Source organism: Staurois parvus, unplaced genomic scaffold (assembly GCF_062004578.1).
Source record: "Staurois parvus isolate SC_StPar_1 unplaced genomic scaffold, SC_StPar_1.0 ptg000320l, whole genome shotgun sequence".
NCBI lineage: Eukaryota > Metazoa > Chordata > Amphibia > Anura > Ranidae > Staurois > Staurois parvus.
Genome location: NW_028318116.1, coordinates 3,208,386 through 3,234,532, shown reverse-complemented (window position 1 = coordinate 3,234,532; position 26,147 = coordinate 3,208,386). Strand labels below are relative to the sequence as shown.

Sequence of the window (26,147 nt, the reverse complement as noted above, 5' to 3'; positions counted from 1 at the left end):
TGGCAACCTGGCGCCTGGCTATTGTCGATCCCTGCTTCATCTCTCAATTAACATCTCTGAATGGTCTCAGAGCTGGCCCAGGAGACATGAGATGGCAGTGGTTTCTAGCACCTCACATTCAACAGGGCTATAATGCATATTTGTTAGTATTTGACCTGCTCTTTTAGTTGGGTAGGGTCTTTGTTTTCTTGAAATATTGATGTGTGTATTATTTTTTTGTCCTATCTTAGACTGTACATCTCATCCTTACTCCTGAAGAAGCAGAACTTCCGGGAAACCTGTTGACATTGTGCTTACATGGTTCACCATTAGCATTAGGTTTTCAGTACCGATATGAAATGCTATGCGCCCTTGATGAGTTCTATACAATAATGAAGTATTATGATGCTGTACTTTTAATCTGTTTAAACCATTTGCACATCAGTAAAATCAGATTTTTTTTTTTTTAACTACATACTGTCTGAGTATCTAAATGATAGTGGGTTATAGTTCGCTGTTGGCTGACTCTAGGTCACATAACCGCAAATTTACATGAACTCCTATGGCCCACTAGGGAAGTATGACAAAAAAAAAAAAAAAAAAAAAAAAACACTTTTGGCCATAGTTCTCTTTTTCAAAAGAGAAATTTCAGAACAGAAGGGAATGGTTCTCTTTTTTAAGATGTTTTCTAGGGCACTGACCTAGGATAAAAAAATGCAGATAAGGAGCCCCAACACCTGACACATGCTTGCTTCTTGCCAGTGACCCTCTTCTTATAGTAAAGCAAGAAGACAGTTGATAGCTCTGGACCATAAGATAACAATGGCAACCCCCATATTTCTATCCTCCCAGATTATCTTAAAAATGGACAATTCACTAAAAATAGAGATCACTTTTGCCGACTCGCCTACTGGCTTCTTTTGCCGTTGGGGACTATGAGAATGCCACATAATTCTGATTGTCATGCCATTATAAGGGACTCTCATTCTCCTTATTGACTCTCTATTAGACATTATAAAACAATTGTAGAGATAAGACAAATTGTAGACATAAGCAGGGGAGGAAAAAAAAAAAAAAAAAAAAAAAAAAAAAAAAAATCGCTCAGTTACCCCATTAACAAAATCAGCGTTTATGGGAGAATCCCTTCCACGGAGCTATTGTGTTCTGCTGGCGAACACAGCAATTACTAATACTAATACTACTAATCACCTGGAGAACACAGAGATTACTACTAGTGGCTATAATAGCCACTAGCAATAGTCTCATGTAAAATCTGACAGGCTGATTGCACCCAAGTTATACAACAGTCGACTTGGGTACAACCAGGCTGATCATAGATGGCTCAAATCTCGGCCGGTCCCTGTTGAACCATCTATGGCTGGCTTAAGACTCCACTGCTAGTTGGGGCAAATTCCGGAATTCACTGAAGTGCAATGTATCCTGAAACTGCTAAGAAATACAAGCAGTCAGCTGGCAATTCAGCCCACCAATCTATAACCAAAACTGTAACACAAGTCTTGGCAGAACAGGCCTTTAAGGCTGGCCAGACACAAGTCAAATTTTTCATTCATCCAGCAAGTTGAACAAAAGAAAATGACTTGATTCCCCCATCCACACATTTGATGTGGATGGGGAAATCCCTTCCTCTGAGCTATTGTGTTCTGACAGTGGGAGCTTCCCCCCCCCCCCCCCCCCCATCAGAATACACTCAATCAGCACCACCAGCTATAGCCAGCATTGCTGATCAAGAGAACATTTTCAAACAGGCTACTTGAACAAAAAAAAAAAAAAAAAAAAAAAAAAAAAAAGGACTCCTCTATGGGCTGCCTTTGTGAGGGGATTTCCTTGTCTTTTGTAATGACCAAAAAGTGAATACCTCTGCACCAAGTCCACTATATGGACCACTTCGGTATTTATAAATATGCAGTGATATTATTTCACTTATTCCGTTGGGATCCGAGTCTCTCTGCTGCAAAGCTATACACAGCATCACTAAAATTAATTATCCCCAGGACGCTGCGGGGAGAGGCACCCCACTGCAGGTAAGTGGGTGGAGGGGGGACAGTAAGGGGGTGACTGAAGAATGTGAACATGTTCCATGTTACACACTATATATACGTGTAACATGAAAACGTCAGAAAGGTAATCTAAGCCTTTAAATACACAATCTGAACATACGATTTCCAGAATAATAATGATGCATTAGGAGTAAAATAAATACTATATACAGTCAGGTCCATAAATATTGGGACATCGACACAATTCTAACATTTTTGGCTCTATACACCACCACAACGGATTTGAAATGCAACGAACAAGATGTGCTTTAACTGCAGACTGTCAGCTTTAATTTGAGGGTATTTTCATCCAAATCAGGTGAACGGTGTAGGAATTACCACAGTTTGCATATGTGCCTCCCACTTGTTAAGGGACCAAAAGTAATGGGACAGAATAATAATCAGAAATCAAACTTTCACTACTACTAGGTTGCAAATCCTTTGCAGTCAATTACAGCCTGAAGTCTGGAATGCATAGACATCACCAGACGCTGGGTTTCATCCCTGGTGATGCTCTGCCAGCCCTCTACTGCAACTGTCTTCAGTTCCTGCTTGTTCTTGGGGCATTTTCCCTTCAGTTTTGTCTTCAGCAAGTGAAATGCATGCTCAATCGGATTCAGGTCAGGCGATTGACTTGGCCGTTGCATACCATTCCACTTCTTTCCCTTAAAAAACTCTTTGGTTGCTTTTGCAGTCTGCTTTGGGTCATTGTCCATCTGCACTGTGAAGTGGCGTCCAATGAGTTCTGAAGCATTTGGCTGAATATGAGCAGATAATATTGCCCAAAACACTTCAGAATTCATCCTGCTGCTTTTGTCAGCAGTCACAACATCAATAAATACAAGAGAACCAGTTCCATTGGCAGCCATACATGCCCACGCCATGACACTACCACCACCATGCTTCACTGATGAGGTGGTATGCTTAGGATCATGAACAGTTCCTTCTCCATACTCTTCTCTTCCCATCACTCTGGTACAAGTTGATCTTGGTCTCATCTGTCCATAGGATGTTGTTCCAGAACTGTGAAGGCTTTTTTAGATGTCGTTTGGCAAACTCTAATCTGGCCTTCCTGTTTTTGAGGCTCACCAATGGTTTACATCTTGTGGTGAACCCTCTGTATTCACTCTGGTGAAGTCTTCTCTTGATTGTTGACTTTGACACACATACATAAAAGAGAAAACAGGTGGCGCTCACACCTATTGCATTATCCAAGGTTTATTGTGAGGAGTGAAAAAATAAAAACATACTCACAGACGAAGCATGTATCTAAAGCGCATAGAAAAATGACGACGGCCACAACGGCAGGCAAGGTGTTATCTGACGCATTTCGGGGACAAATCCCTTTCCTCAGAGCTAATGACCAGCCATTGATGCAGATGTGTAATGAATGGAAAGTGGGAGCCTTGCTGGTGATGCCTCACAATAAACCTTGGATAATGCACTAGGTGTGTGCGCCACCTGTTTTCTCTTTATCCAGTGGCTGATTTTCCCGTCTGAGTAGGGCTGCACCCCTGAAGCATTTCCTTTGGTTGTCGCTGTCCTGGTACCCTTGGCTTCCCTTTTGGCTGTGCATATCCTGAGGCGCTGGAGAGTACTGATCTGGCCAACTGTTGTGAAGGGTGTTTTCTTCACCAGGGAAAGAATTCTTCGGTCATCCATCACAGTTGTTTTCCGTGGTCTTCCGGTTCTTTTGGTGTTGCTGAGCTCACCGGTGCGTTCCTTCTTTTTAAGAATGTTCCAAACAGTTGTTTTGGCCACACCTAATGTTTTTGCTATCTCTCTGATGGGTTTTTTCAGCCTAATGATGGCTTGCTTCACTGATAGTGACAGCTCTTTGGATCTCATCTTGAGAGTTGACAGCAACAGATTCCAAATGCAAAAAGCACACTTGAAATGAACTCTGGACCTTCTATCTGCTCATTGTAATTGGGATAATGAGGGAATAACACACACCTGGCCATGGAACAGCTGAGAAGCCAATTGTCCCATTACTTTTGGTCCCTTAACAAGTGGGAGGCACATATGCAAACTGTTGTAATTCCTACACTGTTCACCTGATTTGGATGTAAATACCCTCAAATTAAAGCGGACAGTCTGCAGTTAAAGCACATCTTGCTTGTTTCATTTCAAATCCATTGTGGTGGTGTATAGAGCCAAAAATGTTAGAATTGTGTCGATGTCCCAATATTTATGGACCTGACTGTATGTAACACATACAATTTACACTGACCTCCACATTAATATCACAAGAAAACGTTGCTTCACAATAAAGCAGTAGTGACCACCACTTTGTGCCTACAGGGAAGCCTATAATACAGCTCACCTGTACGTATAAGGAATAGCTCCTAAACATGCACCATCTAGGAGATATCCACTATTTCTGCAGCCAGTGACGTCACTGGCGCATGCGCACTACACTCCTAATGGAAGACATACTGAGCATGTCATCCATTGAGAGTGCTGTGCCACGATCATGGCTCCCATGCGCATGTGCTGGAGTGACTTGACTGTGGCCATTCAAACTGCTGGAACCTACAAACCCAGAAGTAAGACCAGGTAAAGATGGAAGCCCTGTCAGAAGTGACAGCGTTCCGATGGAGGGCTTTATTTTAATGGTAAGTATGCGATGCATACTAGCACGCTATACCATTTGTTGCATAGTAAATGGCTTTTTTTTTAAAGACCTTTTCACCGGTTTAAAGGGGAGTTCCACCCAAAAAGGGGAAGTTCCGCTTTAAAGATTGGTTCCCTGCTCCCCATTACAAATTGGCACCTTTGGGGAGCAGGTACACAAAATTGACAGGAACCCACTCCCACTTCCGCTGCGATCGCCTAGGTGATTGGAAGCGTAAATTGTCCTCCTACCCTCCCTCCCTCCCAGTAGTCTTGTGGGACACGTGATAGGTCCCAGAAGACGACGGGGCCATTGAGGAAACACAGCGCTACTCACGCATGCGCAGTGGGCATCCGGCTGTTAAGCCGCAAGCTGTCACAGCCAGGTGCCCACACTGAAGATGCCGGCGCCTGGAATACAGGACGGCCGGTGAAAAAAGCTGCAGCGGTGGCACCATGGGATCGTTGGACAGGTGAGTGGCTGTTTTTAAAAGTCAGCAGCTACAGTTTTTGTAGCTGCTCACTTATTTTTTTACAGTGTGAGTGGAACGCCGCTTTAAGTATAAAATGCAAAAAACAGATGCAAGCTGCAGCCGTGATGTATTATGACCTTATAATAGTGACCATCAAGTATACTGCAAAGAATGTTTGCGGCATTATACTATATTATATTATATACACTGGTTGTATATGAAGGCTAAGACACAAAAAAGATCAAATAGTGCAACCCAACTTGCAGTAAACAACAGCCTTGCCTGCAGCATTTAACCAGAGCAATCAAAGGGTATACACAAATTTTGGACACACCAAAATAGTAAGGAAAATTAGCTGAAGAAATATAAGGTGAACAGAACCAATAATAAAACAAAATATTAGATAGGTATGAAAACAGGTAATGAGAAATTTAAAAAAAAAAAAAAAAAAAAAAAAAAAAAAAAAAAGGTAGAAACAAAATCTACAATCTCTCTCTTCACTCCCACCTGTGTCTCGGGGTAGACTAGAATGATATACATAACAGCACACTTACATTGCAAAATTAATCAATAAAAGAACAAAAAAAAAGGCAAAACTTTTTGAAGGAGAAGCTTTATCAGAATTCATTTTCACCTTGCTCCAATTCAATATTGGCTTCCAAGGGTTTAGAACTTAAGTATGGTTCCTTTATCCTAGGTGCCCCAGCTAGCCTGCACATCAGACCAGGGCTAAATACACCAGTGTCCAGAGACATTTCATCCATTAGTTCCACGTAAATAGTAAACAATGGCTTCCCAACACTGATGTAGATATCAGCAGCTTCTGGTTTAGACCAGGAGCAGAGTTTAATTTCTCTAGCAAAACTGCAGAGTACTGACCTCCATCCAGCCCCTCATACTTTATAGTGCTGATGGGGGAGAAAAAAAAAAATTGCCAGCTCCCTTTCAGGTTTGTGAATGCAGAATGGCTAGGCAAAGTGCATCATTTGTGAAGTCACTTCAGCCCAGGAAGGAGTGATAGAAATGACGTCACTGCTGGGTGCTGTGCATTCCAAGCATCGCAAGTTGTACCCACTTGGCCATCCAAAGCCTTGCAACTTGTGTCTGAGCGGCAGTGCTGGCTGGCCTGGCATGATGAAGGCACAGTTTTCTTTAGAAAGAAGCTGGGTGTCCTGAGCTTCAGAACCTGCCTCATCCTTGCCTCAGCTCAGTGGGCAAATAGAGTGACACACTTCAAGGGCACCAACAACAAAATCTATGTTTGGGAATGGTCCTGATGAAGACGGTAAGGACACCTTTTTAAATCAGCATCTTTAACCTGTAGAGCAGCAGTTCTCAACCTGGGGGTCGCGACCCCTTTGGGGGTCGAACGACCATTTCACAGGGGTCGCCTAAGACCATCGGAAAACACTTATTTCCGATGGTCTTAGGAACCGAGACACCGCTCCTGTCTCAGGCGATCTGTGGGCGGGATGATATGCTGCCCCTGTAACCTGGCCACACCTCCGGGATCGCTCAACAGCTCCGCCTCCTCACCTCTGATTGGCCACCGGAACTGTAGCTCAGGAGAGGCACACAGGCGGCCAATCACCGGCGAGGAGGTGGAGCTTGGAGAGGAGGAGCCGAGCGGCAGCGCGCGGGGATCAAAGAAGATCGAGGGAGCTACAGGAGCGAGTGAAGAGAGAGGCCAGAGAAGGAAGACAGCTGACAGGTAAGTGCAAATTTTGCTGCTGCAGCCAGGTATGCTGGCTGTAGATGGGAGAGGGAGAGAGCGAGCCCAGGCTGGAGCAGGGGTCAGCAAGGTAAGTATCATTGGTGTCAGTTGAAGGGATAGTACCCCATCATTTGTGTCACTAATACCAACGATGGGGCACTATTCCTCCCCCCACTGACACCAACGATGGGGCACTATTCCTTCCCCCACTGACACCAACGATGGGGCACTATTCCTCCCCCCACTGACACCAACGATGGGGCACTATTCCTCCCCCCACTGACACCAACGATGGGGCACTATTCCTCCCCCCACTGACACCAACGATGGGGCACTATTCCTCCCCCCACTGACACCAACGATGGGACACTATTTCCCCCCCCCCCCACTGACACCAATGATGGGACACTATTCCCCCCCTCCACCACACTGACATCAATGATGGGGCACTATTCCTCCCACTGACACCAATGATGGGGCACTATTCCTCCCACTGACACCAATGATGGGGCACTATTCCTCCCACTGACACCAATGATGGGGCACTATTCCTCCCACTGACACCAATGATGGGGCACTATTCCTCCCACTGACACCAATGATGGGGCACTATTCCTCCCACTGACACCAATGATGGGGCACTATTCCTGCCACTGACACCAGTGATGGGGCACTATTCCTCCCACTGACACCAGTGATGGGGCACTATTCCTCCCACTGACACCAATGATGGGGCACTATTCCTCCCACTGACACCAATGATGGGGCACTATTCCTCCCACTGACACCAATGATGGGGCACTATTCCTCCCACTGATACCAACGATGGGACACTATTCACCCCACTGATACCAACGATGGGACACTATTCCTCTCACTGATACCAACGATGGGACACTATTCCTCCCACTGACACCAATGATGGGGCACTATTCCTCCCACTGACACCAATGATGGGGCACTATTCCTCCCACTGACACCAATGATGGGGCACTATTCCTCCCACTGATACCAATGATGGGACACTATTCACCCCACTGATACCAACGATGGGACACTATTCCTCTCACTGATACCAATGATGGGACACTATTCATCCCACTGATACCAACGATGGGACACTATTCATCCCACTGACATCAGTGATGGGGCGCTAGTCCTCCCACTGCAAAATTACAGTTATGAAGTAGCAACGAAAATAATTTTATGGTTGGGGGGTCACCACAACATGAGGAACTGTATTAAGGGGTCACGGCATTAGAAAGGTTGAGAACCACTGCTGTAGAGGATACGGAGTAGATGAGACTTAAAATCTTTGATGGCTAATTCCCCACTTGTGCGTTATACCAATGCGCACAACACATGCATTGACCAGTGTTGCCACAACTCTATCTGCAGTGCAATTCATTGTGAATGGTACCCCACCACATTGTACAGCAAAGCCTAGTGCACAAGGCACCGCAACACATACAGCAAAAAAAAAAAAGAAAAAAAAAGGGTCATGCACAATTCTTAAAGTGGTTCTAAAGGCTCAAGGTTTTTTACCTTCATGCATTCTATGCATGAAGGTAAAAAAACTTCTCTGAGCAGCACCCCCCACCGCCACCCCCAAATACTCACCCAAGCCCCCTCTCGATCCAGCAATGAGCTCTAGAGCAGGGGTGTCACACTGGAGGCCCTCCAGCTGTTGCCAAACTACAAGTCCCATCATGCCTCTGCCTTTGGGAGTCATACTTGTAACTGTCAATCTTGCAATGCCTCATGGGACTTGTAGTTTGTAGCAACAGCTGGAGGGCCGCCAGTTTAACACCTGTGCTCTAGAGTCTCAGCTATCCCAGGATTCCCTCTTCTCATTGGCCAAGAAAGAAACGGGAACTATTGGCTACCACTGCTGTCAATCGCAGCTAGTGAGCCAATGAGAAGAGAGAGTGGGCCATAGCTCCGTGTGTGAATGGACACACAGAACGGTAGGTGCCCCCATAGCAAACTGCTTGCTGTGGGGGCACCCGACAGGAGGGAGGGGCCAGGAGATCCTGACTGGAGAAGAGAAAGATCCAGGCTGCTCTGTGCAAAACCACTACACACAGCAGGTAAGTATAGACATTTTTGTTATTTTTCGAAAGAAGAAAATATAACCCTTTAGAATCACTTTAATCTGTTGCAGTAACAATGCGCATTAGCGTTCCACAACAGAACACTTCAGTGCTAATAGGCCCTAACGGAAATCCTGCGACTTCATGGGGAGCGAGGAAATAACAATAAAAAACATGGGCCACCAAGAATAATCTTCTCACATCCTATACTGAAAGGGCAGGAAAATCACTGAGGAGCTGTCTCAATCATGTGGGAAGAACAAGCTCTCAGTTGGCTGTTGTGAAAAAGGAGGGGGAAAATACATTAAAGTGTTTGTAAACCTTTACATATATGCAAGGAAGTGATTGGCCTCACGTGATACACAGATGAAACAAATACTCGTACATAAGTTGTACTTGTCTATATGCAGCCCTATCTTCTCTACATTTGTTCAAAGTCCAGAATGTATACAGCTTTTCTGATTTTCCAGAAAGCCAGGGAAATGGAGCTGAAGTTACACCCTGCAGAGCTCAGTGAATGCCGATCTGAGTGGAGGGAAGAGACGACCCGTCGAGATTCCCCCCCCCCCCCCCGATGGATGGTTGCATACCCATTTCCCCCATCACACGCAGTGGTTTTTCCTACTGCATCTCACATAACTGCAAAATAAAATTTATATGATATATAAAATATATATATGAGTCAGCATTTCCTGCGCCACCATTGGCGGCCTCACCTGTCACTCACCGGGTCCCGGCCGGTGATTCCCTGCCGGCATCCGGCGATCGCCGAGTATCACTGACAGGGGAGAGACCTGTATGAAAATAGAGATTTTTTTTTTCCCCCCCATCAGCTCCTGAACATTGCTTTGTATTGCTTTGCATAGCACACAGCAGACATCATCTTCAAAGCTCCAGACATCCCCAGGAATGAAAGTCAGGCTCTACATACACCATCAAACAGTTCCTCTTGGATCTCACCTGGTTCCCATGGTGCGCGTGTCCCTTCTTTCATCCCTTTGTCTGAGGGGAGGTGCTGCCCTCCTGAAAAATGCCATCCTAGGCAAATGCCTGGTTTGCTTTGTGGTAAATACGCCCCTGAGTACAACGTCAGTGCTTCAGCACTGATCACTGTAATAGTGTCACTGGGAATGTCAGTGACAGTCAGTCGCTGATCGCCGCCATTACTAGTATAAGCAAGAAAAAAATCCAGTATCTATACCACCATCTGTAGATGCTACAACTTTCACGTAAACCAATTAATTTAACGTATTGGGATTTTTTTTTTTTTTTTTTTTTTTAAGCAAAGACATGGAGCAGAATACATTTTGGCCTAAATTTATGATGACATTTGATTTTTTTTTAATTTTTTTACTGGACATGTTTAATAGCGAAAAGTCAAAAATATTGTTATTTTCTCAAAATTGTCGGGTTTTTTGTTTACAGCGCAAAAAAAAACAAAAAAAGAACGCACAGTGATCAAAAACCACCAAAGGAAAGCTCCATTTGTGGGGAAAAAAGAACATGAATTTCATTCGGGAGCAGCGTTGCACGACCGTGCAATTGTCAGTTAAAGTAACGCAGCGGCATATCGCAAAAAATGGCCTGGTCAGGAAGGGGGGGGGGGGGGTAAATCCTCTGGAGGGCAAGTGGTAACATACAGAGAGACCCTGGACTGACAAAATCACTTTAAGAGAAACTCATCAAGAAAGAAATATGAAGGCTGCCATTTGTAGCCTCCTCTTGACAATACTAGTTGACTGGTTATCAAAGCCAATAATCCGGCTTCATTGTTCTTTCAGTGACTAACCCGAAACAAGTGTGCAGCATGTTAAATCAGATCTACATAACTGATCAGTCAATTGATCAAAACTGAACTTCAAGAGAACCAATTAGCTTTTCCAGAAGACTGCCAGCAATAGCAGTTTCTATGTTTCCATTAGTACACCTGTAAGGTAAGGTCAGCAATCATTTTGCTCTGCACAACGTGTGTACTATACACATCATTATTATTACACAGGATTTATATAGCGCCAACAGTTTACGTACCACTTTACAACATCTTGTAAAAGTGAAGAATCATATAAACCTGGAAAGAAAATTTAATTACAGACTTCAAGAAAGGTCTCTGCAGCTTCTAAGACTTACGTAAAAGCGAAGAAGAGCGTCGTTGAGCCCACCAGAAACACAGTTGCTGCGGTCACAGGGATGTACTTGCTGGGTTTGAAAGACTTGACAGTTCCTGCAGGCATCGTGGAGATGGGAGGAGGGAACTAGGGTGTACAGCATATCCCCACGCAGCACTTGTAGGCAATGGGAGAAATGTATTTGAAATGAGTCTGAAATGAGATGTGGGGAACAGGCAGCTCTACAGAAGCTATTAAATAAGCCCCGACATGATAAATCAAAGGGGCTTGTAGGCAGCTGCTAATAATTCGGGGGCTGATGAGGGTGAAAAGCCTCCCCTCCTCCAAATCTCCAGAGTGAGGGGAGCGTACAATGTCTTGCAACCCTTTGCCCCCTCCCCTTATTAGTCCGTCTCCCTCCTTGCGCTAATCCCCTGGTAATCCATGTGGCTGATGACACGGGGGGCGGGGGTTCAGGCCGTGGGCTGGAGATGCACTTCTGGATTAATTCACAACCTGTGAAAAACAATCAGTAGAACAGTCACAACGTGGAAAGACAAAAAAAAAAAAAAAAAAGAGATACTACATTGGCAATAGGGGAAGCACTGAGCATGGTTACACAGGGTTAAAAAAAAAAAAAAAAAAAAGACCATGTGTGCACAGAAACATAAGCTGACCCAGACAAATACAAACAAATCTGAGACACAACAAGGAAAATCCCCTCCTAAACAGTAATCATCAGAACATGCATTCCTATTGGAAGATTTCCCATAAGCAGAGAGCAGTACCATTATGTTTTTCCGAAACATTTGCTGACTTGGAGACAACAGCCACCAGACAAAAGGCTCATTCACACTATATTATACACTGACTCACATTTTTGGCAATTTGATGAGCACTGTGTTGAGAAAGTCCATTATTTTCAAAAGGACACTCCGTGTGCTTCTACAGGCCAAAACAACTGAGCATGCCTTGCATGTGCTCTATTCCATGTGCTGCAGTGCGCCAAGTCCAGTGTGCTTGTATGACCATGTATGTTGGTGTAGCACTGCAAATTTACGACAATGCATATATATATATATATATATATATATATATATATATATATACACACACACATACACACATATACACACACACCACCCTTCGTCATACTGTGGGTTAGTGCTCACAGAAGTGCAGAGAAAGGTGTGCATGCGGCCATAATTGTTGGGGAAAAGACCACTTGCCACTAATAGTTATAGGGCACCAACCACTGATGACTAACCTTTAGGCCCCATGTACACAGGACACTTCTGAACGATGAAAACTGACTGCTGGAAAACGTAGGTTAAAAAACATCTGTTTGTCCGCGTTTATGCTTAGAAGCATTTTTTATAGATAAGCACAGGAGAACCTCCCAAATGCCCAGAATGCACTGAAAAGTGGTAAATTATTAACTATTTCAGAGAAATACAGAGAGTAGAAGCAGAGACAGCAGTATGTGTTGAGATAAGCTTAGATTTGAGTTGCTCATTAACATATCTTGTTTCCACGGGTGGGAGAGGTCTGAGGTGTGAACTGGTCATGACAATTTGTGACAAGCTTGGTAGGAACATCCTGTGTTCAGTGTTTTGTCCATCTGAGTACCTTGAAAACACTTTGCATGCATTTTTAATGATGAACAAAAGGCTCTGGACAGGATCGGGGACTGGAAGCGTTTAACCGCGTTTACAAACGTTTTGCGCTTGAAACGCTTATAAAATCAACTGCTGATCACAAGTTTTCTGCGTTCAAAAAAACGACTGTAAACTCAAATGCCTGTAAACAACTGTAAATTAAGATGTGTACATGGACACATAGGAAAACATTAGGGCGAGTTCAGGAGCTGCTGAAAAAAAATGCTGAACAGCTCCTAAGGCCTCGTACACACAGGCTGTTTTTGCAGCCACTTTTAGAGGCATCAGGCTTTTTTTTTTTTTTTTTTTATGGCCTTCAAACAGCCCTTCTGTAACAGAACCAAACCAGACTGTGCTTGAGTACTTCTGTTAGAATACCGCTTTCCCGTCCGAACACCAAAAACAGACACCACAGCCGACCATACAAGACTAGAGGACACCAGTCTGTCTGTATATGATACTCTTTACTGAAAACTCAAATTAGCTTTTTATACAATACACACTGAGACTGATCACATGATCATATGCAAACACAGCTTTATACAGAAAAAGACTTAACACTCTAAACAGTAAGTGAATTAGGTTAGCTAGCTGGGTGACAAACAAAAGGTGAATGGGAATTCACACCTAGACAATGGTTTGATGAATTAGGATCTTACTACAGAGCAGACAGTCCGACTCCTACACTGGAGTAGAGGAGAGACCAGCGTGATCAGCTCTTTCAATTCACATGTCTCGTTCAGAATCAACAACCAGGAATAGTCTTCAGATGGCGATAAATATTACTGTCCCATCTCAAGTAATTCCAACCGCATTTTCAGCATCCATTAGTCACCCTGTGCCCCTAAGAGACACAGGGTGACTTGCACATAAGAGGGAAATGGAGAGCTGAGACAGAGGTCTCCCAACCTCTGCAAAGTGAGCTGGGTTCCATGAGCTCCCTAACCAAAGTGACTCCCGTCACACCTTCATGTTATCCTATGTGTCCATGCACAGACAGAAGATTTTAGCAGCAGTAGTGTTTACCAACAGCAAATAAAAAAAAACAAAACAAAAAACAGAGCCAGTGTGTCCAGGAGCAGCAGTGTTTTGGCAGAAAAAATGCTTGACACCTAAACGCACTTAGACGCTTGTAAAAGCGTTAGACACTGATAAGCGTCAGGAGTTTTTTCTGTCAACATGCTGTTGTCAAGAGAAAATGCGTTTTTAAGTGTTCTGTGCACATGAGGACTTAAAGTGATTGCAAACCTTATTTAATTAAAACAAACAAAAAAGCTATACTTTCCTGCTCTGCGCAATGGTATTGCAGAGCAGTCTGTTCCTCCTCTTCTCTGAGTGTCCTCTCAGCAGGCTGTGTGCTATAGTGGCACTCACATGGGCGCACACCCGAGCCGGGCTGTGTGCATCCATAGACATACACACAGTGACTCGGTCCCACCCTCTGCTCCCTCCCCGCAGAATTTGATAGGAGCAGGAGACAATGGCCCCCGCTACTCTCAGTGAATCCAGCACATGAAAAGCAGTTACAGAATTGGAGTAGAAATTGGACAATCTATTTTTTTTTTTGGTTGTTGGTAAAGTAATCAGCAGTGGAAAAAACAGTGATGTTAAAGTGTTACTAAACCCACAACAGTAAAATCAGTCTGTATATGCAGTAAAGGATTCTTGTTATACTCACTGTGGAACCTAAGGGGTTAATCCTCAACATTGTGTAAAAAGGCTGTTTGATCCTGTCTTCTCTGCCCTTCCTCTTGTTCAAATGTCCACGCTGACAAAACAGACTGATCCTGTAGCCCTTCTGCGCATGCTCAGTGTAGTATGTATTGCTAGAGAGGTTTTTTTTTTCTTGGGAGAGTGCATGTGATCAACACAGGGCTAATCAGCACTGCCCAGACAGAGGTCAGGGGTTCTGCATCCTCCTAGAGCAGAAAGAAAACGCCTCCTACAAGCTTTAACCAGTGTTCAGCTGAAGTCACAAGACTGCTTTAACTGCTGATGAGAAAAGGTATTTAGCAGTTTATATTTACTAAGATAGTTGCATTTCTATGTTCTGTGTGAGACCACATATGGTGAACGCAGGGCCCGGGGGGAGCGGCCACAGGGAACGCAGGGCCCGGGGGGGAGCGGCCACAGGGAACGCAGGGCCCGGGGGGGAGCGGCCACAGGGAACGCAGGGCCCGGGGGGGAGCGGCCACAGGGAACGCAGGGCCCGGGGGGGAGCGGCCACAGGGAACGCAGGGCCCGGGGGGGAGCGGCCACAGGGAACGCAGGGCCCGGGGGGGAGCGGCCACAGGGAACGCAGGGCCCGGGGGGGAGCGGCCACAGGGAACGCAGGGCCCGGGGGGGAGCGGCCACAGGGAACGCAGGGCCCGGGGGGGAGCGGCCACAGGGAACGCAGGGCCCGGGGGGGAGCGGCCACAGGGAACGCAGGGCCCGGGGGGGAGCGGCCACAGGGAACGCAGGGCCCGGGGGGGAGCGGCCACAGGGAACGCAGGGCCCGGGGGGGAGCGGCCACAGGGAACGCAGGGCCCGGGGGGGAGCGGCCACAGGGAACGCAGGGCCCGGGGGGGAGCGGCCACAGGGAACGCAGGGCCCGGGGAGAGCGGCCACAGGGAACGCAGGGCCCGGGGAGAGCGGCCACAGGGAACGCAGGGCCCGGGGAGAGCGGCCACAGGGAACGCAGGGCCCGGGGAGAGCGGCCACAGGGAACGCAGGGCCCGGGAAGAGCGGCCACAGGGAACGCAGGGCCCGGGAAGAGCGGCCACAGGGAACGCAGGGCCCGGGGAGAGCGGCCACAGGGAACGCAGGGCCCGGGGAGAGCGGCCACAGGGAACGCAGGGCCCGGGGAGAGCGGCCACAGGGAACGCAGGGCCCGGGGAGAGCGGCCACAGGGAACGCAGGGCCCGGGGAGAGCGGCCACAGGGAACGCAGGGCCCGGGGAGAGCGGCCACAGGGAACGCAGGGCCCGGGGAGAGCGGCCACAGGGAACGCAGGGCCCGGGGAGAGCGGCCACAGGGAACGCAGGGCCCGGGGAGAGCGGCCACAGGGAACGCAGGGCCCGGGGAGAGCGGCCACAGGGAACGCAGGGCCCGGGGAGAGCGGCCACAGGGAACGCAGGGCCCGGGGAGAGCGGCCACAGGGAACGCAGGGCCCGGGGAGAGCGGCCACAGGGAACGCAGGGCCCGGGGAGAGCGGCCACAGGGAACGCAGGGCCCGGGGAGAGCGGCCACAGGGAACGCAGGGCCCGGGGAGAGCGGCCACAGGGAACGCAGGGCCCGGGGAGAGCGGCCACAGGGAACGCAGGGCCCGGGGAGAGCGGCCACAGGGAACGCAGGGCCCGGGGAGAGCGGCCACAGGGAACGCAGGGCCCGGGGAGAGCGGCCACAGGGAACGCAGGGCCCGGGGAGAGCGGCCACAGGGAACGCAGGGCCCGGGGAGAGCGGCCACAGGGAACGCAGGGCCCGGGGAGAGCGGCCACAGGGAACGCAGGGCCCGGGGAGAGCGGCCACAGGGAACGCAGGGCCCGGGGAGAGCGGCCACAGGGAACGCAGGGCCCGGGGAGAGCGGCCACAGGGAACGCAGGGCCCGGGGAGAGCGGCCACAGGGAACGCAGGGCCCGGGGAGAGCGGCCACAGGGAACGCAGGGCCCGGGGAGAGCGGCCACAGGGAACGCAGGGCCCGGGGAGAGCGGCCACAGGGAACGCAGGGCCCGGGGAGAGCGGCCACAGGGAACGCAGGGCCCGGGGAGAGCGGCCATAGGGAACGCAAGGTTCAGTATACATTCTTAACCCAAAAATATCTTCTCTTTTGCTCAGCCTCATCCAAATTTCATTTTGTTTTCCTGCTGTGAGCCAACTTTCCATTACAGGGTGGGTACGTTTGTTCTCCATGGTCCCTCCAAATTTAAAGAAACGTAGCCACCCTCTCCTGCTTGTTCCCAAGATGGACTAGGGACTATGGGATCTGTAGCATGCACAGAGCAGTGTACCAGACAGCAACTAATGTGCACTGCTCTTTCCAAACGGAAGTGAGGGGAATAGGAAAGGTTCAGGAGCTCATGGAGGATGTTAAAATGAGGCAGCATAACAGAGCAAGAAATAATTTCAAGTTTGGACCTATGCAGATACCATACCTGGCCATTGCCCGTCAAAGCCAGAAATGACTGAGATAAACACTGGCACTCCAGTCATCTCCACTTGCTTCCAAGTCCCACACCAAATGGCTGCCATGCTGCATTGTGCCGGTTTGCATGAGATCCATTTAAATCATGTTTTGAATTTTCTGAATGAATGCAAAGTGTTCTCTGACTGTATGAGGTGGAGAGCAGAACAGCACCTCCTTGCCGCATCCAATCATCAAAAGCATTCTGTGAATAGCACCCGAGCGTCCATCTCCTGTGTTCAGATTGCAACAGGCCAGCTGCTCAGCATGGGACCCAGAAGCAAGTGGAGATCAGTGAAGTAGTGGCGTCTACTGCAGCGATTTCCAGCTTCCAGGGGCATCGGCCGCAAAGTTCACATACCCTGGCAGAAATCGTGAAATTTTGGCAAACTGTCAAAAGACCTGCATTACAAGTAATGGATCTTTATAAAGGTGGAAAAGGATATAAAAAGATATCCAAGGCCTTTAATATGGCAGTCAGTACTGTTCAATCACTTATTAAGAAGTGGGAAATTCGGGGATCTCTTGATACCAAACCAAGTACAGGTAGAGCAAAAAAGATTGCAGCCACAACTGCCAGAAGAATTGTTCAGGATACAAAGAAAACCCCACAGGAAACCTCAGGAGAAATACAGGCTGCTCTGGAAAAAGACGGAGTGGCTGTTTCAAGAAGCACTATATTATTATTATTATACAGTATTTATAAAGCGCCAATAGTTCGCGCAGCGCTGTACATTACAATGGGGGACAGAACAATAACAATACAATACAAAATATGAGGGGATCGAGGGCCCTGCTCTTTCCAGCTTGCAATATAGGACAAAGGGGATGGTGGCACAGGAGGAGAAAGCTGTGGGGGATGGAGTGGTAGGAAGAGTGGAGGGGGTCGGCAAGTTAGCAGGGGGTGGGGTAGGCTTCCCTGAAGAGGTGGGTTTTCAGGGTGCGCCTAAAGGAGAGGAGAGTAGGTGATAATCTGATGGGTTGGGGCAGGGAGTTCCAGAGGATGGGTGACACCCTGGGGAAGTCCTGGAGGCGGGCATGGGAGGAGGAGACCAGGGAACTAGAGAGAAGGAGGCCTTGTGAGGAGCGGAGTGTGCGTGCTGGGTGGTACTTGGATATTAGGTCAGTGATGTAGTTCAGGGCAGTATGGTGGACAGCTTTGTACGTCAGTGTTAGGATTTTGAATTTGATCCGTTGCGCAATCGGAAGCCAGTGGAGGATTGGCAGAGGGGGGTGGCGGAGATGGAGCGGTTGGAAAGGTGAATGAGTCTGGCAGCCGTATTCAGGATCGACTGAAGCGGGGATAGCCAGCGGCAAGGCAGGCCAGTAAGGAGGGAGTTGCAGTAATCGAGTCGTGACATGATGAGGGAGTGGATGAGCTGTTTAGTGGTTTCTGGGGTTAGGAACGTGTGGATTTTGGCAATGTTGCGGAGGTGGAGTCTGCGTGAGTTTGTTAAAGATTGGACTTGGGGCTGGAAGGATAGGTTGGAGTCCAGAATGACACCAAGTACTCTGGCCTGCGGGGCGGGTTTGATGGTAGCGTTGTTGGACATGATGGAGAAGTCAATGGGGGGTGGTGTGCGGGCTGGGGGGAAGACAAGAAACTCGGTTTTGGAGAGGTTCAATTTAAGGAAGTGGAGCGACATCCAGTCTGATATGTCGCTCAGCAGGTGTGTGATTTGGGCTGAGACCAAGGGGGTGAGGTGGGGGGTTGAGAGATAGATTTGTGTGTCGTCGGCATATAAGTGGTAGTTGAAGCCGTGAGAGTGTATGAGTTGGCCAAGGGAGGAGGTGTAGATGGAGAAGAGAAGGGGCCAGAGGACGGAGCCTTGAGGGACCCCAACAGAGAAGGGGAGTGAGGGGGAGGTGGTAGCATTATAGGTAACGCTGAAAGAGCGTTGTGACAGGTAGGATGAGAGCCAGGAGAGAGCAGAATCTCTGAGGCCGAGGGAGTGTAGTTTTTTGAGGAGGAGGGGGTGGTCGACTGTGTTGAAGGCCACGGAGAGGTCAAGGAGTAGGAGCACTGAATAGTGGCCATTAGCTGTGGCGGTTAGCAGGTCGTTGGAGAGTTTGAGTAAGGCGGTTTCGGTGGAGTGTAGGGGACGGAAGCCGGACTGTAGGGGATCGAGGAGGTTGTTGTCGTTGAGGCGAGAGCTTAGGCAGGTGTAGACTAGACGCTTGAGGAGTTTGGATGTGAATGGGAGCAGGGAGATGGGTCTGAGGTTGTTCGGGTCATTGGGGTCCAGGGAGGGCTTTTTAAGTATGGGGGTGATGTGTGCATGCTTCAGAGGGGAGGGGAAGTGCCCAATACCTGAGCAAAAATGAGCTGCATGGTCGAGTTGCCAGAAAGAAGCCTTTACTGTGCCAATGCCACAAAAAAACCCGGTTACAATATGCCTGACAACACCTCGACAGGCCTCACAGCTCGTGGCACAATGTAATCTGGAGTGACGAGACCAAAATACAGCTTTATGGTCACAACCAGCGCTGTTTTGACAAAGATCAACAAAGCCTATAGCAACAAGGATACCATCCCCACTGTGAAGCATGGTGGCTCACTGATGTTTGGGGGAGGGGGAGCTGTAAAGGCACGGGGAATCTTGTGAAAATTAATGACAAGATGAATGCAGCATGTGATCAGAAAATACTGGCAGACAATTTGCATTCTTCTGCACAAAAGGTGCATATAGGACGCTCTTGGACTTTCCAGAACAACAATGACCAAGTTGACCCTCCAGTGGTTACAGCAGAAAAAGGTGAAGGTTCTGGAGTGGCAATCACAGTCTCCTGACCTTCATATCATCAAGCCAAATGACCAAAGACTTTGCATGACCTGGATGCATTTTGCCAAGACAAATCGGCAGCTATACCACCTGCAAGAATTCAGGGGCTTCATAGACCAGGCCTCGACAATTCCCAGGTGCCAGAAACCGCATCCTGGCACCTGGGCCCCGGTCAGTCCACACTGCTCTGTTGTGCCACCACCCCACGTCCTCAGCCGGCACCTCTCCCCCGCCCCAGAGTGGAACCCGGCATTCCCCCAGAGTCTACCCCATCCCTCCCTGTGCACAGAGCCCAGGTGGAACACATGGAGCAAAGGACACGGTCTCCCGCACAGACCGTCCCGTCCACAACACGGAGCACATCAATGCTGCATTCAACTGCGGCAGTGCTCCCTACCAGAGGAGCAGAGTCACCAGTGCCACCAAGTCCCGCCATCTGTGCGATAACGGACAGCTCCACCTTCAGCTGGACAGGCGAGAGCTGTCCCACTGCCCCCATGGGTGACGCTGCCCTCCACCTGTCCTTCTGCTCGCCCGTTTCACTGCACCCCACCTGTCCTGCTACTCTTCACCTGTGACGCTGTCCCCCAACCTGTCTCGGCGCCCCACTCCTGTGACACTGTCCACCTATCCTGATGGCCCCCTCGTGTGACGCTGTCCCCTGCTTGTTCTGCTGCCCCCTTCTGTGACGCTGCCCCCCACTCCTGGGACACCCACCCTCATGTGACGCTGCCCCCCCCATCCTGCTGCCCCCTTCTGTGACGCTGTCCCCCACTCCTATGACACCCCCCTCATCCATCCTGCTGCCCCCTTTCTGTGACACTACCCCTCCTATCCCAATGCCTTCCTCCTGTCCCGCTGCCCCCCCCCAGTTGTCCTGACTCCAGATTGTTAGAAGAAAGCCCAACACTGTTGCTGTCATTACAGAGCTGGCTTTTATACCTGCCCGGAGTTCTGCTTTAATGGTTCCTTCAGTGCAATAAGGTAGAAAGCTTGTGTTTCCGATGTTTTTTCCAAATTTTAAGCTTTAAAGTGGTTGTAAATCATTACATATATCCAGGGAAGTGACTGGTCTCAGATGATACAAATCCTCCTGTTTAAGTTGTCCCAGTTTATCTGCAGCCCCCTCTGTAGATCATTCTAAAAACACACATCAAAAGATTTTTTTTAGCTCTAGCAGCAGGGGGCAGGCATCTGAAGTCTCACATTGCAGATCTCAGTGAGAGGAGCTTTGACCCGATTAAAGGGACACACAGCAGAGCTAAGGATATGAATCACAGGCTGTGTGCTGCAGCTATCCCACTTGTCACCTTTTTATCTCTTGGTGTCAGGAAAAGCTGAAGTGACTCATGTTGATAACAGAGGAAGAATGCCGCAAAAAGAAATCACATTCAATGCTTTTGTTAGAGGTAGGTACACAATATAAAGGGATATGCGTTGTTCATATTTCACGTCAGAGGTATATAAGCACTTTAAGCTGGCCATACACCGTGCAACGTGATTGCGCAATTTCTCCTCAATCCCCGTTTATGCTCACCACACATATTACATTCTGGCTATTCAATGTTCTTTAGACCTATAAACAACTACAGTGGCAAGAAAAAGTATGTGAACTGGTTTTCTGCAGTAATTTGCCATAAAATGTGGTCTGATCCCCATCAGAGTCACTGGTGACGCCACCCATAAGTTCCTACAGCCCATCTGTTATCGGTGCTCCCACCTCTCCCCTGAAGTTATCGGTGGCTGACACAGGGGAGCCGGACCAGAACAGCCTGAAAATAGCAAAGTCCATAAATCTTTCTTACAGAGGTTAGTCAGCATCAAGACTAGTCGGGGTTAGTCTGGAATTCTACTTTAAGTACAGTGGTCCCCACTACACTTACCTTGCGGGTTGCTGAGCTGTCAGCACCACCGCAGTCGGTCCAGCAATTTGAACTCCCCGCTCTTCTCTGCGCAGTGCTTCCAGGCAGAAAGGATCAATACTGATTAGTCAGCGCTGTCACAGTGAATCAATTTGGTCGGTCCCAAAAGTGCTGCACAGAGAAGACGGAGAAAAGCAGAGATTTCAAATCCCTGAACTACTCGTTAAGCTCTGGGGCTGCCAACAGCTCAGCAACCCCAAAGGCAGGTACAGCCAGGGGAGGACAGCCAGTGTTAGTTCTTCTTCACATTAATTCTGCAAAGGTGAAGTAACATGTTAGAGCCCAGGTTCCAAACCTGCAGCCCTCGGGGCCCCTGCAGGCACTAATCTGCGTTTCTTTAGTGACTCGTTATAGCAATGATTTCCAGCAGTCTCATGTAATTTGTCTCCAGTCTATGACTGTCTCCTGAAGCAAATCCCCAACAATTCCTATAACATGTTCATAGTCTCTGACCACTTTTTATTTATCATGTCCATAGTCTCTGACCATCTCCTATACCATGCTCATAGTCTGAATATATACTGTTGGCTGCAGTTGAGGCCCCCATATCATGAAAGTTGATCAACACTGCTTTAAAGGAGAAGTTTACTTTTGGAACATTAACAACCAAACCAGATAACAGAATCAACTCTCCAGCGCTCCAGGGATCAAATTCCAAAGGAAAGCCAGGGGAACCAGGACCAAAATCGCCTATGGTTAGCCTTTCGGAGATGCTGCCCTCCTCAGATAGGGAAATCAACAACTGAAAAAAGAGCAAATAGGTGGCGCAAACCCTAAGTGCATTATCCAAGTTAAAGAGGATGAAAACATACTCACAAACATGGCATAAATGTAAAGCTTAGTAGAACGGTAGAGATGGCCATAACAGTGGCAAGGTGTCCGACTGTCAGTGTGGTCGGCTTACTGACATGTTTCGGGGACGAGACCAGCTCTGAGGAAAGGGACTCATTCCCGAAACGCGTCAACAAGCCGACCACACTGACAGTCGGAAACCTCGCCACTGTTATGGCCATCTCTACCATTCTACTAAGCTTTACATTTATGCCATGTTTGTATGTTTTCATCCTCTTTACCTTTAATAAACCTTGGATAATGCACCAGGAGATTGGGCCTCCTGTTTGCTCTTCTTACTTTTGGGACATGTTGCATGTTCTACCTGTATTTAGGGTGGAACATGTTATATGTTCCAGCTGCTGCAGACTCTCCCCCGATCCCCTAGACAACAGGTGGGGATTCTTTTCCCCACACCCGCTGTCACTTCTCTGCCCACACATCCACGTCATTCAAGTACCATTTTCCACCACAGCAGACAGATTTGTAGTTTCCATTGGGCTGCCATTGTCCATTAATATGCCCTCTGGCTTTCAAACAAAAAACCCATACAGAGGTGCAGGCTGAAATCTGGAAAACATGCCTGCAGGAGTCCACATTGCACCCATCACCTACTAATCTATCGTGGGTGCAATGTTTTTCAGGATCCCGCTGGAAAAATAAAATAAATGCAATCTTTTGTTCTGCAAAAATATGAGCATTGATATTTTTTTTCCTTAAAAAGGTGAACCTAGCTTCAACCACTTGCTGCCCATAGGGCACCATATGGCATCATTGGGTTTCAGTTATGCCTGGATGATGCCTGCAACTGCAGACATCATCCCAGTATCAACATTTTCAGCTGACAATTCCCTTTAATGTAGAAGTGATTCAAGTGGCTATAGGGCCACTCGATCACTTCTATATAAATTTGGAAGATATCATATGTACTCTCCAGCGCCTCAGGATATGCACAGCCAAAAGGGAAGCAAAGGGTACCAGGACAGCGACAACTAAAGGAAATGCTTCAGGGGTGCATCCCTCCTCAGACGGGGAAATCAGCCACTGGATAGAGAGAAAACAGGTGGCGCACACACCTAGTGCATTATCCAAGGTTTATTTTAGGAGTGAAAGAATAATAAAAACATACTCACAGACGAAGCATGTATCTAAAAAGCATAGAAAAATGACAATGGCCACAGAGGCATCAACATCAAGGCTCCCACTATCCATTCATTACACATCAGCATCAGAGGTTGGTCATCAGCTCTGAGGAAAGGGATTCGTCCCCGAAACGCGTCAGCCATTTGACCGCACTGACAGTGAGAACACCTTGCCTGCCGTTGTGGCCATTGTCATTTTTCTATGCTTTTTAGATACATGCTTTGTCTGCGAGTATGTTTTTATTATCCTTTCACTCCTACAATAAACCTTGGATAATGCACTAGGTGTGTGCGCCACCTGTTTTCTCTCTATAAATTTGGAAGAGGATGCCTGAACGGCAGCATCCTGTGGACTGAACAGAGAGAGGAACTGATGTTGTTCCTCCCTCTCTGTGAAATCAGGATTTCATCACTTCTGATGCAGTGCGGAATTCGCATCGGTTTCTGTGTGATTTCCGCACCGTATCATAATCCGACCCCATTCATACGAACTGCCGCGGGTGTGTATTTTACGTTAATAACACCCTAAAATCTGTTCGCAAATTGCGATGCGGTGTGCAGAATCGGTGTGAACACCCATGTGATCCAATTTTGGTATAGACAAAAAAAAGGGGGGTCCTGCAGTATTGAGGTGCAATTTGAGCCATACAAAATGTACGGCTCCAATCGCACTGCACAAAAATTGCATGTGATTTGCACAGGAATGTGGTGCGGTTCCTGTGTGAATCACATGCGATGTGACGCACCACATCAGTGTGAACCTGGTCTAAAGGCTTTTAGCCTGGGTTCACATATGTGCAGTGTATCACATGTGATTTGCACAGAAACCGCACCACATTCCTGTGCAAATCACATGCGATTTGTGTGTGGTGCGATTGGAGCCATACATTATGACTTTATTCACACCGCACCCACATCAAAAACATGCAGGACCCTTTTTTTGGTCTGCACTAGAATTGGATTGCATGGGTATTCACACCTATGCAATCCAATTCTGCACATCGCACCGCGTTTTACGGACCGCTTTTGGGGTGTTAACATACACACCTGCAGCAGTTTGCATGAACAGGGTGCAATTGTGATGTGGACTTCGCACAGAAAACACTGCAAATTCTGCACCGCATCAGTGTACACCAGGGCTCAAAAGCATCGCCTATGAGCAGTAAAATTTTAAGTCCCTGGCCACACTGCGATACGCATGACATGTGACCTGCAAATCGCATGCCAAATCGCACCCTACTGTCTGCAATTAGAGCGGTTCTATCGGTACGGTTCCGACTTGGTCACATTGATTTCGAAAGTAGCGCATGCACTACTTTTGCCGCGATTTGCATTGATATCTCAGACCTAAAATCGCAGCGACATCCTACTTTCAAATAGTGCGACTTACAGTGAAGTCGCACGATAGCAAAGTCGGGATCGGTGTGACCGGAGGGGGTAAAGCGTGACATGTTTGGTATCTATTGACGTAGTAAAGTTTTTTATATTTGGCAAAGATTGGGTTATGAATTGTGATATTTTTTTTTTTTGCATTAAAATTTTCTAAGTGTACTTTTTTTCTGGAAAAAAATTGCATTTGAAAAACCGCTGTACAAATACCATGCGACATAAGAAAAAATTGCAAAACCCAATATTTTATTCTCTAGAGCCTCTGCTTTCAAATAATATGTTTGTTGGATCTAAGCACATTTCTTGCAACAACAACAAAAAAGGATTGTTACATGTAAACAAAGTGTCAGAAAATGCCTGCTCCTTTATCGGGGATAGAAGGGCCACATATCCCATCCAGGGAGGGGAACTCTCCTACTACAACCTGCAGTAAGAGGGCAAGGTGTCCGGGCAGCACCGGGGATACCTGGGGAAGGTGTCCAGGGGAAGAGCTCAGCAGTTCCGCCATTGCTGAGCCATCCCATGAGCAGCCATGCCCCTGTAAAGGATGGGGAGAGCCCTGGCCGTGACCCTGTCACCTGTAGAGGAGGACACACCGCTGGAACACCCCACCACCACCTCCTTACAGGGATGCTCCATTCTCCCACAGCTCACCTGTGCCCCTGGTAGCCGGTCCCCCCGGCTCTCTGGCCACCTCCTGCTCACACAGACCTCCACTGCGGGGACAGGAAAACACGGGGCTCCCCAAAATGTCCTTCCGCCCGCTCGCGTCTCCCCGACACTTCGCTCCCCTCTGCTCTCGGGCCTACTGAGCCCTGATTGGCCACTGTGCCCAAAGACGTCATCCCGGGACTCGTCGGGCACACCAGGCGATTGGAGGAGAGCCTTCAACCCGCCTGCGTACTGAGCTGCCGAGGCGTGAGCGGTACCATCATTTCCTCATTCAAAGTAGGCAGCTGATTGGTAGAATACGGGCAAAGGGATTTCCTCTATTGCAGATCGCCTGGGCATTTCCTTATTTGGCTGCTATGAGACTGCGCATGTCTTTTAGCTTGGTCTTCGACAAAATGGTGGTCGAAATGCTTGTGCTCTGTAGCTTCAACCTTTCACTGTGAAGGGCTGCGCTCTCTTTTATTAGGGGCCAATGCACGTTTTGACTGTTTTGATTTTTCGGGTCTTTTTGGCAGCAGTTGACCCTTTCTATGTGAAATTCTCAATACTATT

The 26,147-nt window shown here is 48.0% G+C and overlaps 1 protein-coding gene across 2 annotated transcripts in view; it reads right to left on the bottom strand.

Annotated features, from left to right (window-relative positions):
• Positions 1 to 25,796, bottom strand: part of LOC149457490 (palmitoyltransferase ZDHHC5-like) — a 93,788-nt gene extending 67,992 nt beyond the window's left edge. Inside the window, exons 1-3 of one of the 2 annotated variants that reach the window (XM_089683724.1) lie at positions 25,578 to 25,796; positions 21,523 to 21,672; positions 11,060 to 11,553 (exon numbers count right to left, since the gene is read on the bottom strand). In XM_089683724.1, coding sequence (XP_089539850.1) covers positions 11,060 to 11,163 — 104 coding nt within the window. In that variant the 5' untranslated portion in view covers positions 11,164 to 11,553; positions 21,523 to 21,672; positions 25,578 to 25,796. The remainder of the gene's footprint in view (positions 1 to 11,059; positions 11,554 to 21,522; positions 21,673 to 25,577) is intronic. The other variant, XM_089683723.1, reaches the window with a different exon arrangement.
• Between the last annotated feature and the right edge of the window lie 351 nt (positions 25,797 to 26,147).